Source organism: Ostrea edulis, chromosome 6 (assembly GCF_947568905.1).
Source record: "Ostrea edulis chromosome 6, xbOstEdul1.1, whole genome shotgun sequence".
Taxonomy (NCBI): domain Eukaryota; kingdom Metazoa; phylum Mollusca; class Bivalvia; order Ostreida; family Ostreidae; genus Ostrea; species Ostrea edulis.
Window position 1 is genome coordinate 57,229,778 of NC_079169.1, and position 25,806 is coordinate 57,255,583.

At 36.1% G+C, this 25,806-nt stretch overlaps 1 protein-coding gene across 1 annotated transcript in view; it reads left to right on the forward strand.

The window, feature by feature from the left end:
- The window catches only part of LOC125647708 (uncharacterized), a 45,392-nt gene extending 20,572 nt beyond the window's left edge, over positions 1-24,820 (forward strand). Inside the window, exons 10-12 of the mRNA XM_056140186.1 lie at positions 5,886-6,015; positions 9,407-9,631; positions 24,247-24,820. Of these exons, the coding sequence (XP_055996161.1) occupies positions 5,886-6,015; positions 9,407-9,631; positions 24,247-24,467 (576 nt within the window). The 3' untranslated portion in view covers positions 24,468-24,820. The remainder of the gene's footprint in view (positions 1-5,885; positions 6,016-9,406; positions 9,632-24,246) is intronic.
- Positions 24,821-25,806: the final 986 nt, after the last annotated feature.

Consider the following 25,806-nt stretch of genomic DNA (forward strand, 5'->3'; position numbering starts at 1 on the left):
TGTGAGTTCAACCCCGGGTAGGGGCGGAAGTGGGTATCCAAATAAAGTGAACTTTTCTGTGCTTTATATATATATATATATATATATATATATATATATATATATATATATATATACCAGAACAATCTGGTTGTTCGTGTCGTTGGTCAGTGTTTTGTATGTATATATATATATAGTCTAGTCAATCTAGCAAATCACCTCAAAGTAATTGCAACAGAAACAAACTCGATGGAATTTAATAAACAAAAGCGTGATTAACAACATACAAAAAATCGGACAAAATCGGACAATGGGAAATATTTCAAATTTAGACTTAAACGTTTTAGTAAACCATCGATATTTTGTGGTGTTTACGGCACACCGTACACGTAAAGGGGAGTAACTTAACTGTGACAGTCATAGGTATAAAGTTATACACGACGATCTAAAGTGCATGTAATAAAAAACGCGATTAAACAGCTAAACAGTTGTATTAAAAAGGTGATTTTAAGACCTTCTATATACATACAATATTGCTCAGCATCTCATATTCTTTGCCGACTTCCATTCCCGGGGAACTTTCGCGAATAAAGCTTCAAAATATTTTGTTTGACCCTCTACTGAATTAATTTTAATTATAAAACACAATATTTACTTTAAAAAATATGAATAATCAATTATAAATGAAATCTTAAAGAATTAGTGTCAATTTACAAGGGAGAATTACGGTTGCTAAAAAAGAAAGTATGGAAAGCCATTCGGGATAAAAGTTTCAGTTATTTTGTATCTTCATCATTTGGGCAAGCGCTTTGTATAAAAACTTTTATAAAACTAAGTAAGTAAAGTATTTTTGCTTTTCTTTTTCAAATTCAGGTTTGGGGAGTCATTCATGGGCAATAATAATGACAATAAAACATTGATAATATAAATAATAAACACTAGCGCATAGTATCATGATTTGATGTAAAATCGAGTAGTTACTCTTTCTAATTAGTCTTGGGCTCACGACCTGCGGAACCACATCTCCTAGCAGCATGCGAACAGCGCGCTAGACCGCCCGTCCATCTATTCAAGACTAAACTTGTTTTCGATGACGATGGAATTCTCGTCACGCTGGCACACGATCATTGAGAATGGAAATGGATTACAGTTATTTATCGTAAATTTTAGAGGATCATACAAAATGCACATTGTGTTTGAAATGTCTATATATAAAGCACAGAAATAGCAACGAACTCTGAAATAAACATAACTGCCCTAAGGGACGAAATCAATGTCGGATGAAAATTTAAATTCAATTAGTTAGGGGGAGGGGAATAAAAACTCCCGTAAGTTTCTGTCATCCGACATCGATTACACTTTAGTGGAAAAAGGAAAAAGACAAGCGACTGTTGAATACCACATAATATTTAAAACATATTAATGAACATTTAATAGATTTAATGTACACTTTCATTTGTGAATAAACAGTAGAAAAGGTATACAGAGTGTTATTTATAATCGTACGTTTCTTTTCTTGTTATTCGATTAGTTTCAACATTTGTCATATTAAGTTTTAAAGGAGGGGGGGGGGGGGGGGTGGGTGGGGTGGTGGTGGTGTTCTTGGTGAAAACTATGTGAACTTAGTTTTTTGTGAGACATTGAATTTTTGATCTTGCCCCTAAGTGAAGAATATCGTTAAAACTAGACGTCTTTTTAGGAAACGAAGTTTGTCAATCCTTGCCCTTTCTACATGCATTCACAGGATGCGACACAACGTCAAGAATGTTCGGCATCGGAACGGGTCCTGTATAGTCAAAATGTAGACAAATCGCGAAAAAATTCTGTATATGATTAGTTTTTAAATGGAGGCAGGCTACTGACAAACAAGTTGATGGTGAAGGGGTTTCAACTGTTTCGTTTAAAGTCAGCATTTCGCGATTATATGGTCGTTATAACAATCTATTTTGCCAATACAACCTATCATTGGGTCAAATCTGTCTGACTTGTTTCATATAGATTGTTAGGCCGTTTTTGGCACAATGATATTGAATAAGGGTAACTCCGTTTGCCTTATTAAGATATAGAGCTCACGGCGGGTGTAACCGGTCAACAGGGGGTGCTTACTCCTTATAGCCCATAGGCACCTGATCCTACTTCTCGTATATCCAGGGGTCCGTGTTTGCCCACCTCTCTATTTTGTATTACTTATAGGAGTTACAAGATGGATCACTGTTCGTTATCTTCACCTTCCTATATGAGGATTTCATAGAGCAAAATGATATATTCTGGTGTCGATGTCATAGCGACTTTGTACGATGGAATACCATAGATACATTTATAGGAGATTTGCTCTGTAAAGTATTGTCTAACACAATTGTCAATATCATTTTTATAAGTTCAGTCATTGCCACTAACTACTAACTACAGCTGCAGAAAAGGAGCACTGCAAGAATTTCATTTGGATCCTTCGAATTGGGGCTTATCACTGCTTTCAGCAATTCTTGTATCCGTTAAAACTAAATTACAAGTCGCGACAGATAAACTTTTGAACGTTTTTCGCTGTAAATGCAAGGCAAATTGTGACACTAGTCGTTGTACTTGTAAAAACATGGACTGAACTGTACTGCAATTACTCAAATGATCACTTATATAATTATCAGGCACGTAGCAATAATGGCTCTACACCTTTTATCGTTACATGCAAAGTTGATAAATTTTTACGTACAGAGGTCGATTTTTAGACAGATTGGTTGCCCTCCCTCCTCTTTTTTTTTTTTTTTAAATAGCATTCTCTTAAACTGTACACAGTGGAAGTGTAAAATTGAACTGAGAGAACAACCTTAGCCCCCCCCCCCCCCCCACCACCACCACACACACCATCAAGGATTTTTATAACTTTGGATTAAAATTTACTTGTCAATTTTCAGGCAATATTGTGAAATTATCTTCACACCCCCCCCCCCTTTTTTCACGATGCTGCGTGCCTGATTCATTTTGTTTTTAATTCTATGTGTCCATTGTTTTTAAAACAGATTACTCCTGAAATTCTCGGTATTAATTGCACAATAATTTGGATAGAACTAAACATCAAATACGGCTATACCCCTCCCCCCTCTTTCCCAAACTCTAGAACTTGATGAAGTGCACGTATTAAAGATTTCTTTATATAAAATGGAAGAAACTGAACCTTGTTTCGTCATAGATGTAGTACAAACTGTTAAAACTCAGCTTAATAAAGAATTTGGTAACGTAAGCTTTACTATACACTGTTTGTTTTAAAATACTACATGTATTTATGTGAAACATAGGACCGGAATGGTAAGCGCGCCTCCAACTTCCGATGTAAGGGGAGTAACTGCAAAAATGTAGGTCATCTTTTACAGACCATTTTTGAAGGGGCACTTTTTTTGTGTTAACAGTTTATTTTAATGTATAAAGTTTCATGTGGTAACTCATATATACCTAATGGACAGGAAAAAGTATTTTCTTCCAAAATCCAGTTTTTAACGATTTTTGTTGGAAAATGAAGATTTCAGCCCAAAATTCGGCAAGGGAAAATAAATTTTGGTGCAGAAAAGTTTAGTTGTGCATTTGGACGTTTTATTCTTAAATTTATAAGATCAATGTCATCTCTTCTATGAAACAGTCATTTCCTATCATTTCCAGTTTTTCACTATTTTTGTTTTAGAAAAAGGTAGGTTTTCCTACCTAAAATGGTATTTTTCATATATATTGCCAACAATCTATATATCTTACTTGTTGAGCAGTTTTTAAATTAAATCCTAACTTCAATTTTTTATTGGTAGACTCAAACGTATGACAAAATGTGGGTTTTCTTCTTAAAATTTTAATCTTTAACAATTATATTCAAAAAAGCAAGATTTTACCCAAAAATTACAGTCAAGGAAAGAATATATTCTGCTGTAAAAAAAAATTAATCGAACATTTCCAGGTTGAAATTTGAGATATGAAACTTATTCTTACTGTATGTTACATAAAATGGACATTTTCTTCAATTTCCAGTTTTTAGCGATTTTCATGAAAAAACACATCATTTTACCCCAAAATTCCAATTTTCCCATGGAAATACAAAAGCCGATTTTTAATATGTTGTTTGCATGTGTTTTCTTGCATGAATAATCAAAATTTCATTTCTGTTGCAATTAGTTTGAGGTTTTGCTCATTTTTGAGCTAGATTGACTAGACATATATATATATATATATATATATATATATATATACAAAGCACTAAAATGACCAACGACACGAACAACCAGATTGTCAAATTTTCGGGACGACCAGTCCCTTCTTCAGGACAAACGAAAAGAATTACATAATGTGGCCAATATCAACAGAGCATAATAACAAAAACTACATCTAAATACATCTAGCACTACAATTACACTAATCTACAAACGTATTTACAACGCAGACTACATGTTTGGGGTCTTTAGGCTTGCCAATCAATGTTAAAAGTGGAGCGAATTAGGACATGCCTTATTCGTCCAAAGAGCTGATTCCAGGATATCACTTACTACAAAAACCCCTGTTAATTAAAATACATTTATGTCCTCCATTTATCTTTTGATTTCCCAATATTGCATGTAACTCCAAAACTTATTATTGATGAAAAATGTCATTTATTAATGACGAATGTTATAAACTACTACAAATCAACTACATTACTAATAGGGAGATCCCCGACAAACATAATCCGACTTATTGAGCAAATGCTATGACAGACAGTGGGATCTCCCTAGAACTTAAGAGAAACAATGTACATAAGAATGTATAAGTATAAAAACATGTTAAAGCACATATAAAAAATTCGGGGATCACCGGGTAACATATTTACACACAATAGTAAAAAACAATGGCAGGGTGATATCACCTTGATGTAAAAACCAAGAACATGTAAAAAATAAGATGGCATCTACAAAGTTCCGCCAATGCATCTTTTAACAAAATGTAACTGTCTATAGGGTCAAGAAAAACTGGGTCGGTAAGATGGGGATGGAGGAGGGTTAACTTATAGAACAAACAATCTCTTTGTGTCATAAAAGCGTCCTTCTTCATACAGGGTTAAACAAAAGTGACAATCATGTGATCATATATCTGCAATTGCATTGGCTATCAATGAGGCCAAGGACACACGATTTATAAATAGCTCGGTGATAATTTAACAGGTTAAAAATAAACATAAAAACCAAGTTTAAAAAAAAGAATCAGTCTTGAAATAGATTGTTTGATACAATGATGACATAAAACATATTATTGTACAATAATATTTCATGTACCAACAAACCTGATAAAACGGACACACAATAGAAGCTTTAACCAGTGTACATCGGAAACATTCATCAAGCAAACGGGTGTGTTAAATTAAACAATAAAATGCGTTCTTTATTGTTTCATCGAGTGATGAAGGTAGCTAACATTGCAGAAAAAATTCATAATCCGCTTACGCGGGTTATGGTAAAAAAAAAAACTGCAATGATTGCTACTTTCATCACCCGATGAAAACACAACGAATTACATTTTATTACTTATATTCATATATATTGTTTCCAAATATAGACTAGATTTAAGTACTAAAATATCACATGGTTGACACATTCGTTAGGTTAAACGGAACAACCAATGCACCCTTTGACCTTGATGACGTTCCATATTTAATAATGATTGCACAGACAGGTGGTACTAAAAACCGGATCGAACTAGTTTGCAACAAACATGCATTCATTGTTGCAGATGTAAGCAATTTTCAAAAGAAATATTAAAGATTCACTGAATGTAAATATATTACAATGAATAGCGACATCAACGGAAAATCAATCACGTGTTATCATAAAATTATGAATACAAATTATTGTTAATCTGCTTGTACAGATTACTTACTCGTCTGATTTCCGCCATAATTGTAGGAGGAGAAACAGCGTGGATCCTGCAGAAAATCAAATGCTGTTATCCGCATACTTGTAGGCATAGCTATAGCTGCAGTGATGATATTGTCTATGATTTTCTCCACTACTGATATCATAGATAAAAATCCAGGTAAGTCTTTTTTCACTGATAAAAAAACTTTCAGATATTTGGTGACCTGTACCCTAACAGTTAATTTCCAAGGCAATAGAGCGAAAGCAGCTAATTCGTATACATATCATGTGCAACATTGAAAAACTAGTTCATTGAATAGTCTTTAATAATGCTTATTCCGGGGTGCTACAAAACTGAAACAAAGGAATTAAACTTTTACGATTTACTCAGGAAAAATGCATTACATGTTTATTAAAGCATAAATTTATCATGACAAAATACCTTTACCAATAATTCAGTTGTAAAGCTTCGATACAATTAAACCGTCAGCCTTCTAATTACCATCTTCCTTGGAAGACGGTATCATACAGTTGAAGTATTTTACAGTCTTCGGACAATGCACTTCCTGTCTTTTGTGAATAGTAGAAAATGTATGATGTGAAAATTCTAATCTATTTCATTTGTTAAAGTTCTATTCAACGCAAGGCAGATGATTTCATGATGATTTCATTTACGTACGACTTTACAATTTTAGAGGATTAAATTTTTTTCATTTTTTATGCCCCCCTTCAAAGAAGAGGGGCATATTGGTTTGCACCTGTTGGTCGGTCGGTCGGTCGACCACATGTCCGCTCAATATCTTGAGAACCATTCACTTGATCGTAATGATATTTCATATGTGGGTTGGTTATGAAAAGAAGAGGACCCCTATTGTTTTTCAGGTCAAAAGGTCAATCTACTCTGGACATAGGAATATACTGTCCGCTCAATATCTTGAGAACCCTTTGCTTGACAGACATCGAACTTGGTACACTGGTACATCATCAGGAGAAGATGACATCTATTGATTTTGAGGTCACATTGTCAAGGGTCGAACTGGACATAGGAATATACTGTCCGCTCAATATCTTGAGAGCCCTTTGCTTGACAGACATCGAACTTGGTACACTGGTACATCTTCAGGAGAAGATGACCCTTATTGAATTTGAGGTCACAAGGTCAAACTGGACATAGGAATATACTGTCTGTTCAATATCTTGAGAACCCTTTGCTTGACAGACATCAAACTTGGTAAACTGGTACATCATCAGGAGAAGATGACATCTATTGATTTTGAGGTCACATAGTCAAAGGTCAAGGGTCGAACTGGACATAGTCAAATCACATGGTGAAGGGTCAAGCTGGACATTGGAATATACTGTCTGCTAAATAGCTTGAGAACCCTTTGCTTGAAAGACAATAAACTTGGTACATCATTAGGAGAAGATGACACCTATTGATTTTGATGCGCGTGGTCAAAGGTCAAGGGTCAAACTGGACATAGGAATATACTGTCCGCTCAATATCTTGAGAACCCTTTGCTTGACAGACATCAAACTTGTTACACTGGTACATCTTCAGGAGAAGATGACTACTAATGATTTTGAGGTCACATGGTCAAAGGTCAAGGGTCAAACTGGACATAAGAATATACTGTCCGCTCAATATCTTGAGAACCCTTTGCTTGACAGACATCAAACTTGGTACATCTTCAGGAGAAGATGACTACTAATGATTTTGAGGTCACATGGTCAAGGGTCAAACTGGAAAAGGAATATACTGTCTGTTCACTATCTTGAGAACCCTTTGCTTGTCAGACATCAAACTTGGTACACTGGTACATCTTCAGGAGTTAATGACCCCTATTGATTTTTAGGTCACATGGGCAATCCACTCTTAACATAAGAAGATATTGTCTGCTCAATATTTTGAATTGATGATACTACTCTCAATTAAATGATGTGTGTGTGTATAACCCTTTTCAATTTTGCACCATGGGGGCATATGTGTTTTACAAACATCTCATGTTAAAAAGAGAAAACGGAGAGAAGAAAGGAGAAAAATTGCAATATAATGAAACTGACATTTTAATCTTGTACATAACAACTATCAAACACGTTCCTATAATTCAACAAATAATAGAAATGGTCTTTTTTGCACGCAAACTTCAAAATTCTTATTGATTAAAGGCGAAGATAACGAACAGTGATCAATCTCATAACTCCTATAAGCCATACAAAATAGATAGTTGGGCAAACACGGACCCCTGGACACACCAGGGGCGGGATCAGGTGCATAGGAGGAGTAAGCATCCCCTGTCGACCGGTCACACCCTCCGTGAGCCCTATGTCCCGATCAGGCAAACGGAGTTATCCGTAGTCAAAATCAGTGTGCCAAGAACGACCTAACAATCGGTATGAAATTTCAGCAATTTCAAGCTATTTAGTAGTTTTTCATTCTTGCTTTGTGAAAAATTAGACACCCTGAACATCTGTTTTCCACTGTTTTCTTGAGGTTGAGAAGAAACAATGCGTTCTATTCTTAGTACAGATATCATGTCTACTTCAAGGTCATACTAGAAAAATTATTGTATAGTTGTTTCCAGTAGATGTTTTTTAAAACTTGATTTTATATCAGATTTACCAGTTTAGAAAAGTTTGATTATGTTTTCATATAATAAAAATGTAAATACTTAAAGCATATGTATTTATATCAGTTCACTGTATAAGGTTGTTCTTAAAGACCGCGAGCTTTGTTAAAAAGAAATGTTTGTAAAACACCTATGCCCCCATGGTGCAAAATTAGAAAGGGTTATACACATGTATCATTTAAATGATAGTAGTGCCAAACCATTTCAAAATATTGAGCAGACAATATCTTCCTATGTCTAGAGTGGATTGACTACATGGCCTAAAATCAATAGGGGTCATCCACTCCTTATGCTGTACCAGTGTACCAAGTTTGGTGTCACTCAAGCAAATCATTCTTAAAATATAGTAGACAATATATTACTATGTCCATCTTAACCTTTGACCGGGTGACCTCAAAATCATTAGAGGTCATCTACTCTTTAAGATGTACCAGTGTACCAAATTTGATGCCTGTCAAGCAAAGGGTTCTCAAGATTTAGTGCGGACAGTATATTCATATGTCCGGTTTAACCCTTGATCGTTGACCAGGTGACTTCAACAATCATGATCATTTACTCCTGAAGATTTTCATTTCTCTGCCACATACAATGTATCAAACTGATATGGGTTACTCTAGATCATGTTATAATTTTGATTGATCTCGACCTCTCTTGCAGGTGTTTTGTCCCTTCATTTGAAAATTAATGTTATATGGAGGTTACATAATTTGTCCGCCTAATTCCTATAATTTACAAGTCAGGCCCTTCTTGTTGAACATAGTGTATGGGTATGAAAAAAGCGCATGTGGCAAGGATTTTGATTTTCTTAAATTTTTTGAGAAATTACAGGTTTTTTTTAACTTAGTCAGTTAGTGCATTTATGGTCGGGTTGCATTGTGAAAAACCCTATGATATGGATACAAGGTATCCTCTTGATATCAACTTTCTCTTTGTTTCCAGGCAATGGCGATTTGAGGAAAAGCATGCAGAGCATGGATCGGAATCAGATGCGCCAAAACGAAACAATGAACAGAATAATGATTCAAGATGCAGAGGCACACCGAAATATAAATGCTTCAATAGAAGATCTCAAAAACCTAACACAAAGTTTATTGCCTAGAATGGAAAGATACATTGCCGACCGTAAAGAAGAGCTTCTGAGTTATATTTACCAAAGATTTGCAGGTTTGTATACTTCTCTGATCAGGTAGAATGGCACTGTGTATTATAAGACGGTGGACCTTAAGTTCAATTGATAATGAATATGAGGCCTATTTTAATTAAGGGGCGTCAATGCACTAATCATAGAAACATTTCAGACAACCTGAATAACGTATCATTTAAACTTGTGTACAAAGAAGTCAAATAATACACCGTTACAAAGTAGGGAAAATGTGCAATGTTTCTAGAAACTAGCTAGAATTACACGGAGGAACTTTAAACGTACTGTGTGACTACATACGCCAGAAGTGGTGTAAATCAAATATGGATTCTAAACAGTTCTAAAGAACTTTTAGTTAACTTGAAATCGCAAAACTTTTCTCAAATCAACAACATCAAAACATATGGCTTTTCAACACTTTACACGACCATTCCTCACGATAGATTAAAGACTAGACTTTTTGACATCATAGCTTCTTCAACAAAAATGGAAAACGGAATATTCATATCTAATGATCAAGTGATCAGTCATCCAAAAAATTATTTTGTTAAACACCACTCTGATTTCACGCACAAGTACTCTGAAGTTGAAAGGAAAAATATGCTAGAGTTCCTCATTGAAAATATCTTCGTGGTCTTTGGTGATCAAGTCAGGGCCTCCGTGGCCGAGTGGTTAGAGCATCGTGCTCAAAATAACACGGCTTCTCACCTCTGGTCGGAGCGGGTTCGAATCCCGCTCGCACAGGTAAGTGAGAAAGTTTCCCAGTTTACTTTCGGAAGGTTGGTGGACTCTTCCCAGGTACATTGTATCTGGATTCTTTCTTCCACCAATTAAAAAAACTGGGCGCCACCAGATAACTGAAAAATTGTTGAGTGTGGCGGAAAACACCAAAACAATCAATCCAACAGTCTGTTGGAATTCCCATGAGCACAAATTATGCTCCTTTGTTAGCTGACCTGTTTTTATATTCATATGAAGTAGAATTTATTTAAAAACTTCTACGTTTGAGAAAAAATCTCATGCTGCGGCCTTAAATTCGACATTTAAATATATCGACGACGTTTTATCTATTAACAATATAATAACTTTCATTCATATGATTCGATATATCCCTGTGAACTCCTAATGGACTTTTGCGAGAAGGGCTGACGTTTACAATTTACGGCCGACTTTGACACAAGCTTAATATACGGAAACCTTTTCGTGACATATTTGTACATACATGAATAAGCGATGAACCGAGGCAATGTACAGAAATGTTAGTTGTCCAAAGAGTATTGAGTTGTTCCGGTTCCTTTCCATACTCGTACTATTTCTCACAGGCATTTGAGAAGCAGTAGACGATATTTGACGGTTGATTATAGTCGATAAATGGACTTTATTTCCAGTTCACCATGACGATGCGAGAGGTAGGACTTTGACATAGTTGCCTAAAACGGTAGGGGTCTAATTATCATATTAAGTCGAACTTTTCGCCGAAATTTTCAAGCGATGCAGCTGGTAAAACAGAAAACCAAGATGACGGCGTGATATACCTTGTGAATATTATGTTTACAGGAAGACAATATTTTAATTATAGATATCTAATTAAAACGTTGAGTGTCTGTGCTATTTCTGTTACAGTGAAGTCTATGTGACCTAATATCCCCATATATTCCTCCTGCACCCCCGCTCCCATGGATATCCGGGTTAGAATAGGTCCTCAGTACCCCTTGTTTGTCGTAGAAGGCGATTAAATAGGACGGTCCTTTGGATTAGACCGCAAAAACCGAGGCCCCATGTCGCAGCAGGTGTGGCACGAGAAATATCCGTCCCTGATCAAAGGCCATAAGCGCCGAGCATAAGCCTCAATTTCGCAATCCTTCACCGGCAATGGTGACGTTTTCTCTCGAGGGACGTTAAACAATATTCAATCAATCCTGCACCCCCGGAGCCTTAAGGATGGAACAAAAATTGATCAATGTTAAAGCATCTTCCCTACAACCTCACGTCTGTAATAAAGATCTAGGCCTCTATCGAAATTGTAAATTGAAAATGATCTCCGGGGTAAACGTACTGACTCCAGGGCGGGACCAAACTTGGTATATTTAATGTTTATGTGGAAACCATTTTTGAATGTCTTTTAAAATGGTATTGATAGCATAGATCTTCTTTAATGCTATGCCGTGGGCCTCTTGTTGGTTAAATATTTAGATGAAATAATTCCAGATCCATCTCCGCTAAGTTCTGTTTTTATATGTCAGTATTGAAAAATATCATCGGGAACAGGGTCCAGACTGATGGCTTTCATAATGTACTAGGATTGCTTTTCAATATTTACGTCCAATATTCGTGTTTATTATAAATGAAGACCGAATACGTACTTCATATTGCATAGAATGAATAGATATAAAAATCAACGGGGTTCGAACTGACTGCTACGTAACATGGCAATCTTTAAAAACGAAATCATTTGAAATTGGGACTATTCGGTTCACATGGGAATTTGATAAATGTTTGGACAAAAATATACTAGGAAAATATACATGGAATTTTTTTATATTATGATGCCAGAATACAGTGACCTGCGCCGTAAATCGAAGGTTTGTATAAGGGGTGGATCTGTAGCTCTCTGGTATGACCAAATATTTTCCAAGAGAGCTGCAGATCTGCATTAGTGCAGATGCACATGTAATTCCAAATTGTCGGTACGCTTAGCACGCACTGTGTTGTATGCAAGGTGAAGATAACGAACAGTGATCAATTTCATAACTCCTACAAAATGGATAGTTGGGCAAACACGGACCCCTGGACACACCTGAGGTGGGATCAGGTGCCTAGGAGGAGTAAGCATCCCCTGTTGACCGGTCACACCCGCCGTGAGCCCTATATCCTGATCAGGTAAACGGAGTTATCCGAAGTCAAAATCAGTGTGCCAAGAACGGCTTAACAGTCGGTATGAAACACGTCAGAGAGCATTTGACCCAATGATAGGTTGTATTGACGAACAAGGTCGTTATAACGACCATAGAATTTGCGAAATGCTGACTTCAATGTAGACTGTTGAACCCCCTGTACCATCAACCTGTTTGTCAGTAGCTTACCTCGATTTAAAAACTGACTATACGCAGAACAAGTATCTGTGTTTGATTGAATAAACCTGTATAACAACTTCACATTTAATTATAAAAGAAAACGCAAACCTCCTGCATAATAAACTTACATGTACATCCGATTTATCATGTTGCGATGACGTTTTGTAAAGTTTGAACATGAATCAATGTATATGTTCGAGTTAAGATTTTACATCTACAATGTATGTATGTATGCAAAAATGAAATGAATTGTTTTTATTTTTTAATAATTGTCAGATAAATGAAAGAAGTTCATGTGGTTTAAGCCTAACATTGGTACTATAATAATATTGTAACGTACAGTGATCTGAACACGCTCACCGTTGCTTAGAGAAATACTACCACATGGCCGTAGGAAACGGGGTGCGCCCCCCCCCCCCCAAATATTTATCCAAAAAAAAAAAAATTCGTATTGTAAAATTCACATAATATTATAGTGTAATGTATAATTATTTTTAAGCAGAAAGTTCATTTAATTCAATGAGACTCAGAGTCAGTCAGTGTGACTGTCCTTTAGCTTAAATTAAAAAAAAAAAAATTATGAAAAGCACTTAATGCCTTAACATTTCTTAGGGCATCATCCAAAAGGTCGTAATCATGAGGTGATGGTTCGGTTCTCGTTCCCAGCTCTGCATCTGGCGTCAAACCTATGATATGTAGTGACTGTTCCTTTGCCAAGTGCCCGGCACTAGTGTCGTTTAAAGTTCTTTACCAGTATTTGTAGACGGCTCATACGAGTGAAAAAATCTCGCAAGGGACGACTGATCAAAAGGTATCTAATATGTGTGACCTTGACTAACTTTCAAGGTCTAATAATTCATTAGATAGCTTGTTCATAGAAACTTCGTCTTGATACAAAAATGTCTATGCCCAACTGCCCTAATACCAGTTCAACGTTTGTATATATTTAAAATCTTTTTGTAAAGCTAATATGATGAATTGTTGACTTTTTATGATCACAGTTTTTATGGTAAAGGTAAACCCGACAATGTGTGAAGTACTATTTATCAGTGACGTAACACCCCCAATGTGACGTAGGTCATGACGTGTAACAACTTTTTCAAAGCTTGTAAAGTCTCAGGCTGTCAAGACCTGTTTCATTCTTGGTCCAAGAGTAGACACTATCGTATCAGTGTAAGATCAACCTTCCGCACAGTTTTAACTTTGATTATATTTCACAATGTATGACCAGACGGACGAAAGAAAGGCATTTTTCGAAAAAGTGCACGAAGAAGCAAGGAATGCAGGGAAAAAGGGATGGGGAGCACTAAGTTTTCTTGTTAGACTCAAAGGGCAAATTTTTAAGAAATATCCTCTTCCAACAAGCATACCTAATATCCCAACTTTGAATATTCGAAAAGATGTTGTTTCCTCAGAGCTTTATCCAAATGATGCTCCTTCTGAGCTTATCCCGATTCAGATATATGGTGATGGGAATTGTTTATTCAGAACTCTCTTTTTTGTGTGTGGACATGAGGACAATTTTAAGGAAATGAGGGTACGAATTGTGTTTGAACTTGTTTCAAACCTGAAGCGCTACACGAATGAAAACACTTTTGTGACCATGTCCACAAACAAAAGTTCACTTCAATATATCTTTGAAAGTTCCCTGTCAGAAGAGAGTTTAATTTCTGGTGATTTGATTGCTTCGTTACAAAAGGAAACAATAAAATCAACCCAGAACGGTTACTATTCAAGCCTTTTACATATGTTCGTAGCCTCTAACGTTTTGCAGAAACCAATCATGTCGATTTTCCCCGAGGTGCAAAACCCTGGTGTAAACAGACAAGATCATAATCAGCTTATTGTTCCTCTTGACCATGCTGATGCTAAAGAATATCAGGATGCTATCCACATCATGTGGACTCAAACAATTGTTACAAAAATAGATGGTTGGACACCTAATCATTTTGTTGCCTGTATTCACAAACACGAGGAACCTCTTTCAAAGCGTTCGAGGTTATCCTTTGAGGATTCTGAACCTCATCGCTCATTTGAACCAAAACAATCACAAGATAGTCCTTCCCCACTCTTGGAGTCTAACACAAATTAGGAGTCTATTGAAACAGGTAAATTGTGGGAAACTGCAAACAAAGAAACAGACAAACATGTTAAGGTTACTTCCTTTATTGATTCTTCATCAGAAGATGATATCTCAGAAATACCAGTTCAAAAGGCCCAGGTTGAAAAATGGCATACACGGTTACACCAGAGATCGGTAGTACCCCAAATCAGCCACGGAATATTTTCTTTCCAGCAAAAACGTTTGGTAAAAAGATGAGATCTTTCAATGCCTCCTGGTTTGATCAGTGGTCTTGGTTACATTATGTAGAAATCAAAGATGTTGTATTCTGTTTTCCTTGCATAAAATCATTTCAGAAGAAGACTCAGTTGTCACAAGAAAGAAAAAGCTTTCATATCAAGTGGTTTTAAAAACTGAAAATATAGCAACCACAAAATTCGCTGCATACGAGAAAAGTGATTGCCATAAAGAGGCAATGGAAAGGGAGTTTAAGATGAAGGAGGAGGTTAAAGATGTTGGAGAATGTCTTTCAAAGACGCACGAAGTCGAGAAGAAGTCTAACAGAGAGAATTTGCTTAAAATCACAAACATTTTAAAGTTTCTTGCTCGACAAGGAATTGCTCTTCGGGGTGACAAAGACGAGAAAAACTCTAACTTTAATCAACTTCTTATGCTAGAGGCTAAACGCGATCCCCAGCTTCTACAACGCAAGAGAAATAAATATGTTGCTCCAGATAAACAAAATGAAATTTTGCAGGTGATGGGGTTGCAGGTTTTGCGACAAATTGTTGCTTTCATCAAATCGTCTGAATTCTTTTCAATAATGGCAGACGAAACACGAGATATTTCCAACAAAGAGCAACTTGTTTTATGCATTCGATGGGTTGATCAAAATTTTACCGCTCATGAAGATTTATTAGGGATGTACATATGTACTGTCTTTCTGACATTGGGGCTAATTCAATAACCCTAGCAATTAAAGATGAGGTTCGATCTGCCTATCAACAAAGTACGAGACCAGTGTTATGACATGGCTGGTGCAAAGACAGGTGTTGCAATACAAATTCATGCACTTGAACCCATAGCCCTTTACATACACTGTTATGGCCATGCTCTTAACCTAGCTTGCAGTGATTCTATTAAGGTATTCCATGTATAATGAAAGGATAAAGCACAATTTTGAAGGATTTAGATCAACAAAAAAGTTTATTATTAAATAATGATGAAAGTGAAGCAGATGAAATTCACATGACTGGTAAATGATTAGAAGCTGACCTTTTTGCACTTAAGACTTTTTGGAAAAGTTGTCTGCCCTTTGTAAAAATAAGAAAAATCTAATTTTCTAAAAATGTGTATGATCAATGATTAATTTTATTTCATATTTTCATAAAAAGAAAGTATATGTAACTTTCTACCATGAGATAATTATGAAAATATAATTTGTTTTTAAAATATTGTAATAAAACATGCTTTTCCCATATACTACAATGTTAAATTCTAGGTGAAATAAATCAGGCATTAAACAAAATTTTGAAAATTCCTATGGTGGATTATTTTTATTTGAAGGACCCTTCAAAATGATTACAAATATCCCACCATCCATTTATTAGATATGAAGTATGGTCATTATACATTGAATACCTTAAGGGATGTAAGTTGCTTAGAGACACCTTGGACATTGCAAAGGATATAACAAAGTTGATTAAAGAATCTCCAAGAAGGGAGATGATTTTCAATACATTAAAAAATGCCCAAAATCTAGAGAAAACGTCAGCGGGAATAACGGTTTTGTGTCTCACAAGATGGAATATAAAAGCCGACACATTTTTAGCATTTTGTCAAACTATGAAATTCTAAGAAATGTTTGGGATGAAAGCCTCCAATACGTGCGTGAGGTAGAAATGAGAAACAGAATTAGGGGAGTGGCTGCTTATATGTGCAGGTTTGATTTCTTCTTTGGGTGTTTACGGAGTGAAAAACCTTTACGTTATAGTGATAATTTGGCAGGCTCCAAATTTCTCGGCGAGTGATGGTCAAAACATAACATCAACGACAATGAGTGCTTTGCAAAGTCTCCGAGATGAGACAATCTTCACTCAGTTTTACGAGGAAGTTGTTGAAAAAGCAAAACAGAGGAACATCGATGATCCTGTATTTCCTAGAAAACGCAAAATTCCTCGTAAACTTGATGATGGGACAGCAGCACATACTTTTTCATCGTGTGCAGATATGTATAGGAAAGATTTCTACGAGGCATTAGATCTGCTTTTAGCTGGCATAAAATCTAGATTTGACCAACCAGGTTACAAAGCTTATGTTAATCTTGAAAACCTCGTAATTAAGGCTTGTACATGTCAAACGTTTGAAGAAGAATTAAATTTTGTCACGACCCTATATGATACAGATTTGAAGCCAAAGGATCTTCACTGCCAGCTTATAATGTTAAAGACTGTTTTGCCAAAAGACTTTACGCCAGATATACTAAGTGTGGTTCAATTTTTCAGACATTCAAATGAAAAAAGTCTGTTTGCCGAGATCCTCAAAATTCTCAAACTAATTTTGGTACTTCCTGCAACTAACGCTACCAGTGAGCGCTCATTCAGCGCCTTGAAAAGATTGAAAACATCACTGAGATCAACAATGAGCCAAATACGAACAAACAATTTGCTTTTATTGCATGTTCATAAAAATGAGACTGATGAACTGAATCCAGAAAAAATAGTTGAGGAGTTCGTAAGTGAAAGTGAACACAGACTGGCGATTTTTGGAAATTTACTGAGTAGTAAATACCTTATGACTCAGAAATGATTGATAACAAAATGATAAAGATAAAAACAAAAAAAATAATAAAAAATCCTTAACACCCCCCTCCCAAAAAACAAAACAAACAAAACTTAAAATTAAAGTTGAGGGGTTTTCTGGGGAAACTAATTAGATTCTATGTACATAATTATATTTATTACATGACGTACACCTCAATGCTTGCACATATTTATGCAGTTATCTTTTTACTAATGGTTTTGTCGATATCACTTTTTTGTCTTAAATTACTTTGGTGTGGTGCCCCCCCTCCCCCCCAGTGAAATTGCTTCCTATGGGCCTGTACCATATCACTAGAACCGCTACATGTAGCTCTCTAGCGAAGCAGTAGAAATTCCCTACATACTGTGCGCTACACTTCCTACGCTCAGGGAAGCTTCGTTCCGAAGCTTAACATGGATCTTCTCTGATTGCTTGGCACCTCTTCGGCAAAGGCATCCGCCGTTCACGACAACCGCCGTCCTCCCAGGACGAAACCCGTCCGTACATGGATACAAAGTCCCAGAGATAATCTATCTGAAGCAGGTCTCCCATCAAACATCAGTCACTACCCTGTAACGATTTTGTAACGTGCAGTGGTTTGAACACGCTCGCCTTTGCTTTTGCGTGATCAAGAGAAATCACCAAAAAAAGCTAGCTCAAGATCGAGGCAGTAGAAGTTCCCTGTATAAACAAGTCGATATTAGATATATTTAACGATATCGTGCTTCCATACCATACGCAGGTTTAAATCTCTAAGTCAGCTGTTGATTGTGAAAGTCAGCCCTTCTCGCAAAAGTCCAATAAAAGACACCACAGAGTCGTCCACTTCTGTTTAATATTTAGATATTTTATTGAAAGTATATATTAATGGCAAATTAACAACTCAACTTTATGACAAGTGAGATGATTTCAGCTTCTTCATCGTCAGCTTCCATATTCATGTAAAACTATTTCATTATCGCATGCATATGGTATTTACATCTCTCAACCGATTCGATACGCAAGAGCCTGTTCTGCATATGGTCAGGCTTTAATTGAGGCAAGCTACTGACAGGTTGATGGTACAGGGGTTTGAATAGTCTCATTTATAGTCAGCATTTCGCAAATTCTATGGTCGCTATAACGATCTAGGTTTGCCAATACAACTTATCATTGGGTCAAATGCTGTCTGACGTGTTTCACACCCATTGTTAGGTCGTTCTTGGCACACTGATTTTGACTACGGATAACTCCGTTTACCTGATCAAAACAGGGCTCACGGCGGGTGTGATCGGTCGACAGGGGATGCTTACTCTTCCCAGGCACCTAATCCCACCTCTGGTGTGTCCAGGGGTTCGTGTTTGCCCAACTATCGTATTGCTTATAGGAGTTATGAGATTGATCACTGTTCGTCATTTTCTCCTTTAATACACATGTACATGGATATATGTCCATTTACATAGCTAGTTATTTTTAGATTTTTTAAAAAGATGAATCTGAATAGATCAATTATGGACATTGCATTGTAACTTTTCAATATATTAATTCTTTACCAATGTTATGGGTCAGAACAAGCCCTTAATATAGCTCAGCAGAATTTACTATCAAAAGGCAATTAATCATTTGATTACTAGTATATTTATTTACAATTAATAATTGAAAGAAATTTGTAACAATAGCAAAATACTAACTTACGGTAGTTGAACAGTAAATCCGAATAGAATCTACACACACAAAAATAGTAAGTCCAAAATCCTAGTTCCCAGTATGAAAAAAAATCCAAAATGCATAGAAAGTGTCTAACCAGGAGTCGTATGCATAAAAATTCTAAGAATTTTCTTAAGTATATACTTAAATTTCTTAAGTATATACTTAGCTAAGTAAGATTCTTAAGTTCCGTTGCATAAAACCTCTAAGCAACATGCTTAGTTGTTCTTAACTAAGTACATCGCAATCTGCTTAAGGTTATCGTTGCTATGTCAAACGTCATTTCCGCTTTCACTTTACCGTAAACACAGATTGCATGGAGTTGAACATTTTCTTGATACGTCTCTCTTGTATCGCTAATAAATGATGAAATACTATAATTTTTTGTGTTATGCAAGGTTAATAAAATAAATAGACCAAAAATCAAATGTCGTTTTATATGACGTTATATTCGATTTTATCGTCTGCATCTGCATTGATCCTTGAAAATATGGCAGAAAGAGAAGGTGTTGAGAGTCAGTCATTACAGACAACTAAGAAAAGAAAACCGAATTCGACAGCAGATGAATGCTTGTTTTTAAGCAAGTGTGTAGGAGAACATAAAAGTATCCTTCGAGCTAAATTCGGAACGGGGGTTACGACATTAAAGAAACGGGAGATTTGGAGGAAAATCACAGATGCCATCAATGCCTCTTCCTCCACCAAGCGAACGGTGGAGGAGGTTGAGAAGAAATGGCACACTATACAGATGAAAGGGAAAGCAGAGCTGACAGACGCACTACGTAGTGTGAAACAAACGGGTAAACGAATATATATTAAATCTATACTATACACGAACAAGACAGGCACTAAATCTATTCCCCGTAATGTGCTGATGATCAACTATATTTCTTGACTATCGCATTTATAAATAAATAGATCTTATAGGTTCCATAAACTTCCTAGACCTAGGCACTCGAGGGTAGCCTAATTGTATGTTATCTTACCGTACCATCGAGTATGTATCCAAATAGGCCCAATGTCATATGTTGTTTCTGTATTCAGCAATCAAATCCTCAACAAATTCGAATATCGCAGTCTGCACAAAGTTATACACAGTAAACAAAATGTCGAAATATGCATCGTCATTGACTGAAATGACGTAATATTATTCAAAGATTATGTCCGTTCCCCCCCCCCCCTCTTCCGGTCATGAATAGATCCTTATAAATCATGAAAAAGTAAATCTGGGAAGTTAGCTTACATAGGTGACGTATAAACCATTGCTATTTTGAGAAATTTTTAATTTAACTTAACTTAATGACAGAAAAATATGAATAATGTAAAACCTTTGATCGATATGACCCTTCTAAATAAATAAGAAATAAATATAATGTGCATGCATAAGTACAGGGATAACCCATGGAAGCTCGAAATTGATTTGCAATGGGGCCCTTTGATGCACGGATATTGGCACTAGGGGATCGAAATCGGGTCGCAACTGTTACTGTAGAAGCGAGAGCGCTAACTCCGCCCTACCCAGACACCTACTTTTTTAACTGAAATATCTAAATTTTGACAAAAGTTCAGAATGAGAATAGATCTACCTTGATTTAATTTACCTAATGACTAATTAAAAAAAACTTTGGTGATTTCATCTTAAATTTGATAGAATAAGTAAGACTTTGTAATGTAGAAATAAATATATAGGATGTCCCATGGTTTGTGGTTTGATTTGAATTATATTCAACAAGTTGTGTGTTTTCTAGATTATAGAGAAAATACATAATTATTATGATGTGTGGTTTTTTTTTCAATAACTACCCACTCAAAGCTGGCCCTATCTATGCAATACAGGCTCTTAAAAAGGAATTTTTCAAACAATTTTTCATCATCTAATTATTACCAGGGCGGATCGAGGAATTTTGAAGGGGGGGGGGGTACAATTAATTCTGGTTTTCAAAATTGGGGGTACATCTTAAAGATGCATAATTTAAACTTTTCTTTAGCAAAATCATGTGACGAAAGGGGGGGGGGGGGTTCTAACTCCCGGACCCCCTCTGGATCCGCAACTGATTACAAACTTCAGACAGTCTTTGATTCCTTGATGCATTTGAGTACGAATTATTTTCTTCTATTTCTAAAGAATAAATACTTGCATTGATTTCGAAATTACACACAATTGCTTAGTTTTACATTTTTTTTTATACTAGCAAGTATTCTTCTATCCCAACATTCGAACGCATCAGTTATCCCCCCTCCCCCCATTAGGCAACCGGTCCAAGCTGCTACCATCTCTATGTGCAATATCGATTGATAGATATATTATAGGATTGAACATTCGTTTTAAAGAATTTATCGATGTGTAAACTCTGGACATTTTACTCACAAAAGGAAATGCAAGGCACTTTTATGTTAAGTTTGTAAAATGTCCAGAATTTACACATAATAAATTCTTTTAAAAAAAATGTTTGATTCCCTGTATCATCAATTTCAAAAATTTGAATAGTTTTCCCGCACTGTGTTATTTGTTTTCAGGCGAGTACATGTACGTATGCAGGGCGTTTTTGGATTTATTGATGTGTAAATTCATGATTAGATTTGTTTGTGTCCAATCAAAACAATTGTAATAAATAACATTAGAATTATACTACATTATTTATCATTACTTGTTTTGGCACCAGTGTATTTTGTTTAATTTTGTAGGCGGTGGACCAGCGGGAAAGCCTTTAACGCCATTAGCAGAAGCAGTTGGGAGTGTTATATAAGTATCAGTGGGATCCCTGGTACAGTTGACACAACATATCTAATGCTCGACAGACCAAAGATCAGCACGGAAACCACAGCGAGTACGATGTATGTTCAGGAATTTTACACACCATTTCTTAATTCCTGGATCTAAAATTGAAAAAAAAAATAAAGAAACTTCTCAATGTATAAGAATTCGATTCCTATTATTTCAGTGAATCAGATGGCCTTGTGACTCAAGATCTCCATGTCATCAGCACCAGTGAATCTGGAGATGGGCAGCAACAAATAAACTTTGTTACTGTCCCACAGCCAAACGCATGTCCTACCAATTGTTGCACCCATACCGTAATTGACCCGCATCTGCAAAAGCAGAATTTAGAACTAGAAATGGAGAATCTCACCCTCCGAAACAAGTTTATACGACTTCAGATTGAAGGAGTAGATACAAGGCATAACCTTCATCCTCTCGACTTCTCTAAAGAGAATAGGTGTGCTGCTAGAGAATATGAGAATATTTCTCGTAACATAAGCGAAAAGTGTTTATTTTTCAAAGTGATCCGATTTATCTTAGGCCCTAATTTCCTTACCTGTTGTACCGTGACTGTGGACCACCTTGTGGATTTTAAAAAGGTGTCAGCAGCCAGTCTTTCCCAGGATAACCGCTATCACCGAGAAGATGGCATTTCATGGGCAATAAACGTCGTTGAAAGAGCTGAAATAGACCACTCTCTCTCAGTATTCTGGCATCGTGAGTCGCTCCCGGCCAGCTTGCCACGATGTCTAAAATCTAATAACTGGCATCACATACAATCTGTACATTTATACTGTGAAAGTTTTTCCGGTTAACATACTCCACTTCGTGTTCACTGGGAGCTATAATTCGCACATGAGTCCCATCAATCGCCCCAACCACGCCAGGGAAATCAGCAATGGCAAAAAAGTCAACCTGGTGCTTTCGAATAGTTCCTGGGTCCATTGGAAAGGAAATGAATCGCTTGACAATATTTGGTTGAACAAGAGCTGTAGTAACTCTTTGAATTATTCTTGAAACAGTTGACTGGTGAAGACCAAAGTTGTCACCACTACATAGCTGCATCTTACCTGTAGCATAGTATCTCAAGGCAACCATGACTTGCACAATTGCAGGCACACTGTGATTTCTGTTGGTCAAAGGCATAATGTCATTTTGAATTGAATCTGTTATAAATTCAATTCCTTCCTGATCAAATCTAAATCTGTGCTGCAGTTCTGCTGCTGTCATTGATTCTAAGGGATTAATTCGTGGTTTGAATGTTCTCTGTTTTCTGTCAGCCATTTTGTTCTTGCTAAGCAATATGCTTAAGAACTTAAGACAAGTAAAGACCATGATTAACTTTAAGCATATACTTAAGAGTTAAGAAGTTTTATGCAATCTGCTAAGCAATATGCTAAGTAAAATCTCAACCTGCTAAGCAAGAAATTCATACTTAAGTATATGCTTAAGGACTTAAGAATTTTTATGCATACGACTCCAGAGCTTTTTTTTAATCAGAAGAATTCCAGTGCATTTATAATAGGAAGTATCTGTAATAGGAATTAATTTTCTAGTACAATCTTGAAAGACAATGATGCAACCATTACGTCATCTTTCTACTAAAAATAACTTGTGATTTTGTATTGCTTATAGGAGTTATGAAATTGATCATTGTTCGTTATCGTCACCTTTCACTCTTGAACAATCTAGGTCACAGGTGTCAATTTGAGTGCACGTTATACACAACAAGCAAACAAAGCAGTTGCAACATAAATTCTAAATGGAAATTAATACAATGTTTTCGTAGAGGTATATTCTGCACTGTCTGGGAAGGCTTGTAGATGACATTGAATGTGAAAATCAGATACTGAAGGGCGACAAATCGTAGAACTATTATATATAAGCACAAAACAGCTAATCGTTGATGTTGTTGTATCTAATACGTATCCATATTTTCACTATATCGATCCACGTTTCAAGTGAAGAGTCTTATGCCTTTGTACAAAATAATTTATAACATATCGTCTTCCAGTATTTGATTTATTTGAATTCACAAGCCTTCTTAATAGTACCGAGCCATAACATACCTTAAAACCCAATAATGTACATGTTAAGAACAACTTTCAATTTCCATCTAAACCCTCATAGATTTTATTTCCATTTGAATCACCGAGTCACAACTGTGTCGTTGATTTCATGCATGCAGGACTTTTACTTCTCAACTAAACATTGAGCGATTAAAACTTTGAAACATTTTCTTTTTAAATTCAGGTTGCTGTGGAAACCGCGTTAATATCACCGTGAGGGACTGCGTTGACAACTGCACAAACGTTGATGATCATGATTATCAGTCCTGCAACACATGTAATGGATACGTCACGTGTTCAAATGGGCGCCTCTCTAACATGACCTGTCCTGGAAAACTTGTTTGGGATGATTATAACAAAACTTGTGAATGGAACAGTACGACTTGTTCGAAATACGTTTTATAAGTTATCTGTATGTTAGAATGACTGTTTTCAACGTGATCCTTTGTATTGAATGTCTACAATTTCATTGTGATATATCATCCTTTTGGAGCTAGTGGTTGAAGAACATTAAACGTATATGCAAATATAAGAAGTCCATCCATTTGTCTGAAAACAATAGAAATCTTCCCTCCACCTGTCTGTCTGAAAACAATAGAAGTCCTCTATCCACTTGTCTGTTTGAAAACAATAGGTCTTCTATCCACTTGTCTGTCTGAAAACAATTTCAAAACGCCAATCCCCCACGTGTTTCCGATTACAATGAAAACACGTACAAGTGAAGACTACATGGAGATCGGACAGATTGTAATATTATTGTACAATAATATGTTTTATGTCATCATTGTATCAAACAATCTATTTTAAGACTGATTCTATTTTTAAAACTTGGTTTTTATGTTTATTTTTAACCTGTTGAATTATCACCGAACTATTTATAAATCGTGTGTCCTTGGCCTCATTGATAGCCAATGCAATTGCAGATAAATGATCACGTGATTGTCACTTTTGTTTAACCCAGTATGAAGAAAGACGCTTTTATGACACAAAGAGATTGTTTGCTCTTTAAGTTAGATTGAATAAGGATGCTAGGGCCGATTTTAGACAACTGGGCTAAGTTTATTGACCACTTTAATGGAAAGTCAGTATTTCTAAACAATGTCTGGGTAACATCAGACCATCTCAGCTTATACACGGATGCTTCTGGTGCTTTTGGATTTTCAGCTGTTTTAGGTGCACAGTGGTTTGCATGTGAATGGCCAATTGAATTGGAGGATTATACTATTTGTGTAAAAGAATTGTTTCCAATTGTCCTTGCTTTAGAAGTGTGGTCAAGCCAATTTCAAAATAAAAAGGTTTTGTTTCTATCAGACAATTTGGCTGTGGTAGAGGTCATCAACAAGAAATCCTGTAGGGATAACTCCTTAATGAGATTGCTTCGTAGACTTGTTTTAGTGTCATTACGGTTCAATATCCATTTTAGATCAAAGCACATACCTGGGAAATTGAATGTTACAGCTGACAGATTATCCCGTTTTAAATTTCAGGACGCCTTTCGGGAAACACCACATTTACACAGACAACAAACAAAAATTCCAGTGGAACTTCTTTGCATTTAACAAACTCAGCACATCAGCACATAGACTTCTACAAGCTTCATTGGCCCCATCAACAAGGAAAGCATATCAACACTCATGGCAGCTTCTCCTTACCTGGGCCAATTCCATATCATTACCTATACCTTCCATTACACTGTGTAATTTTATGGGTCATTTATTTGAAACCGGATATTCACCAAGCTCAA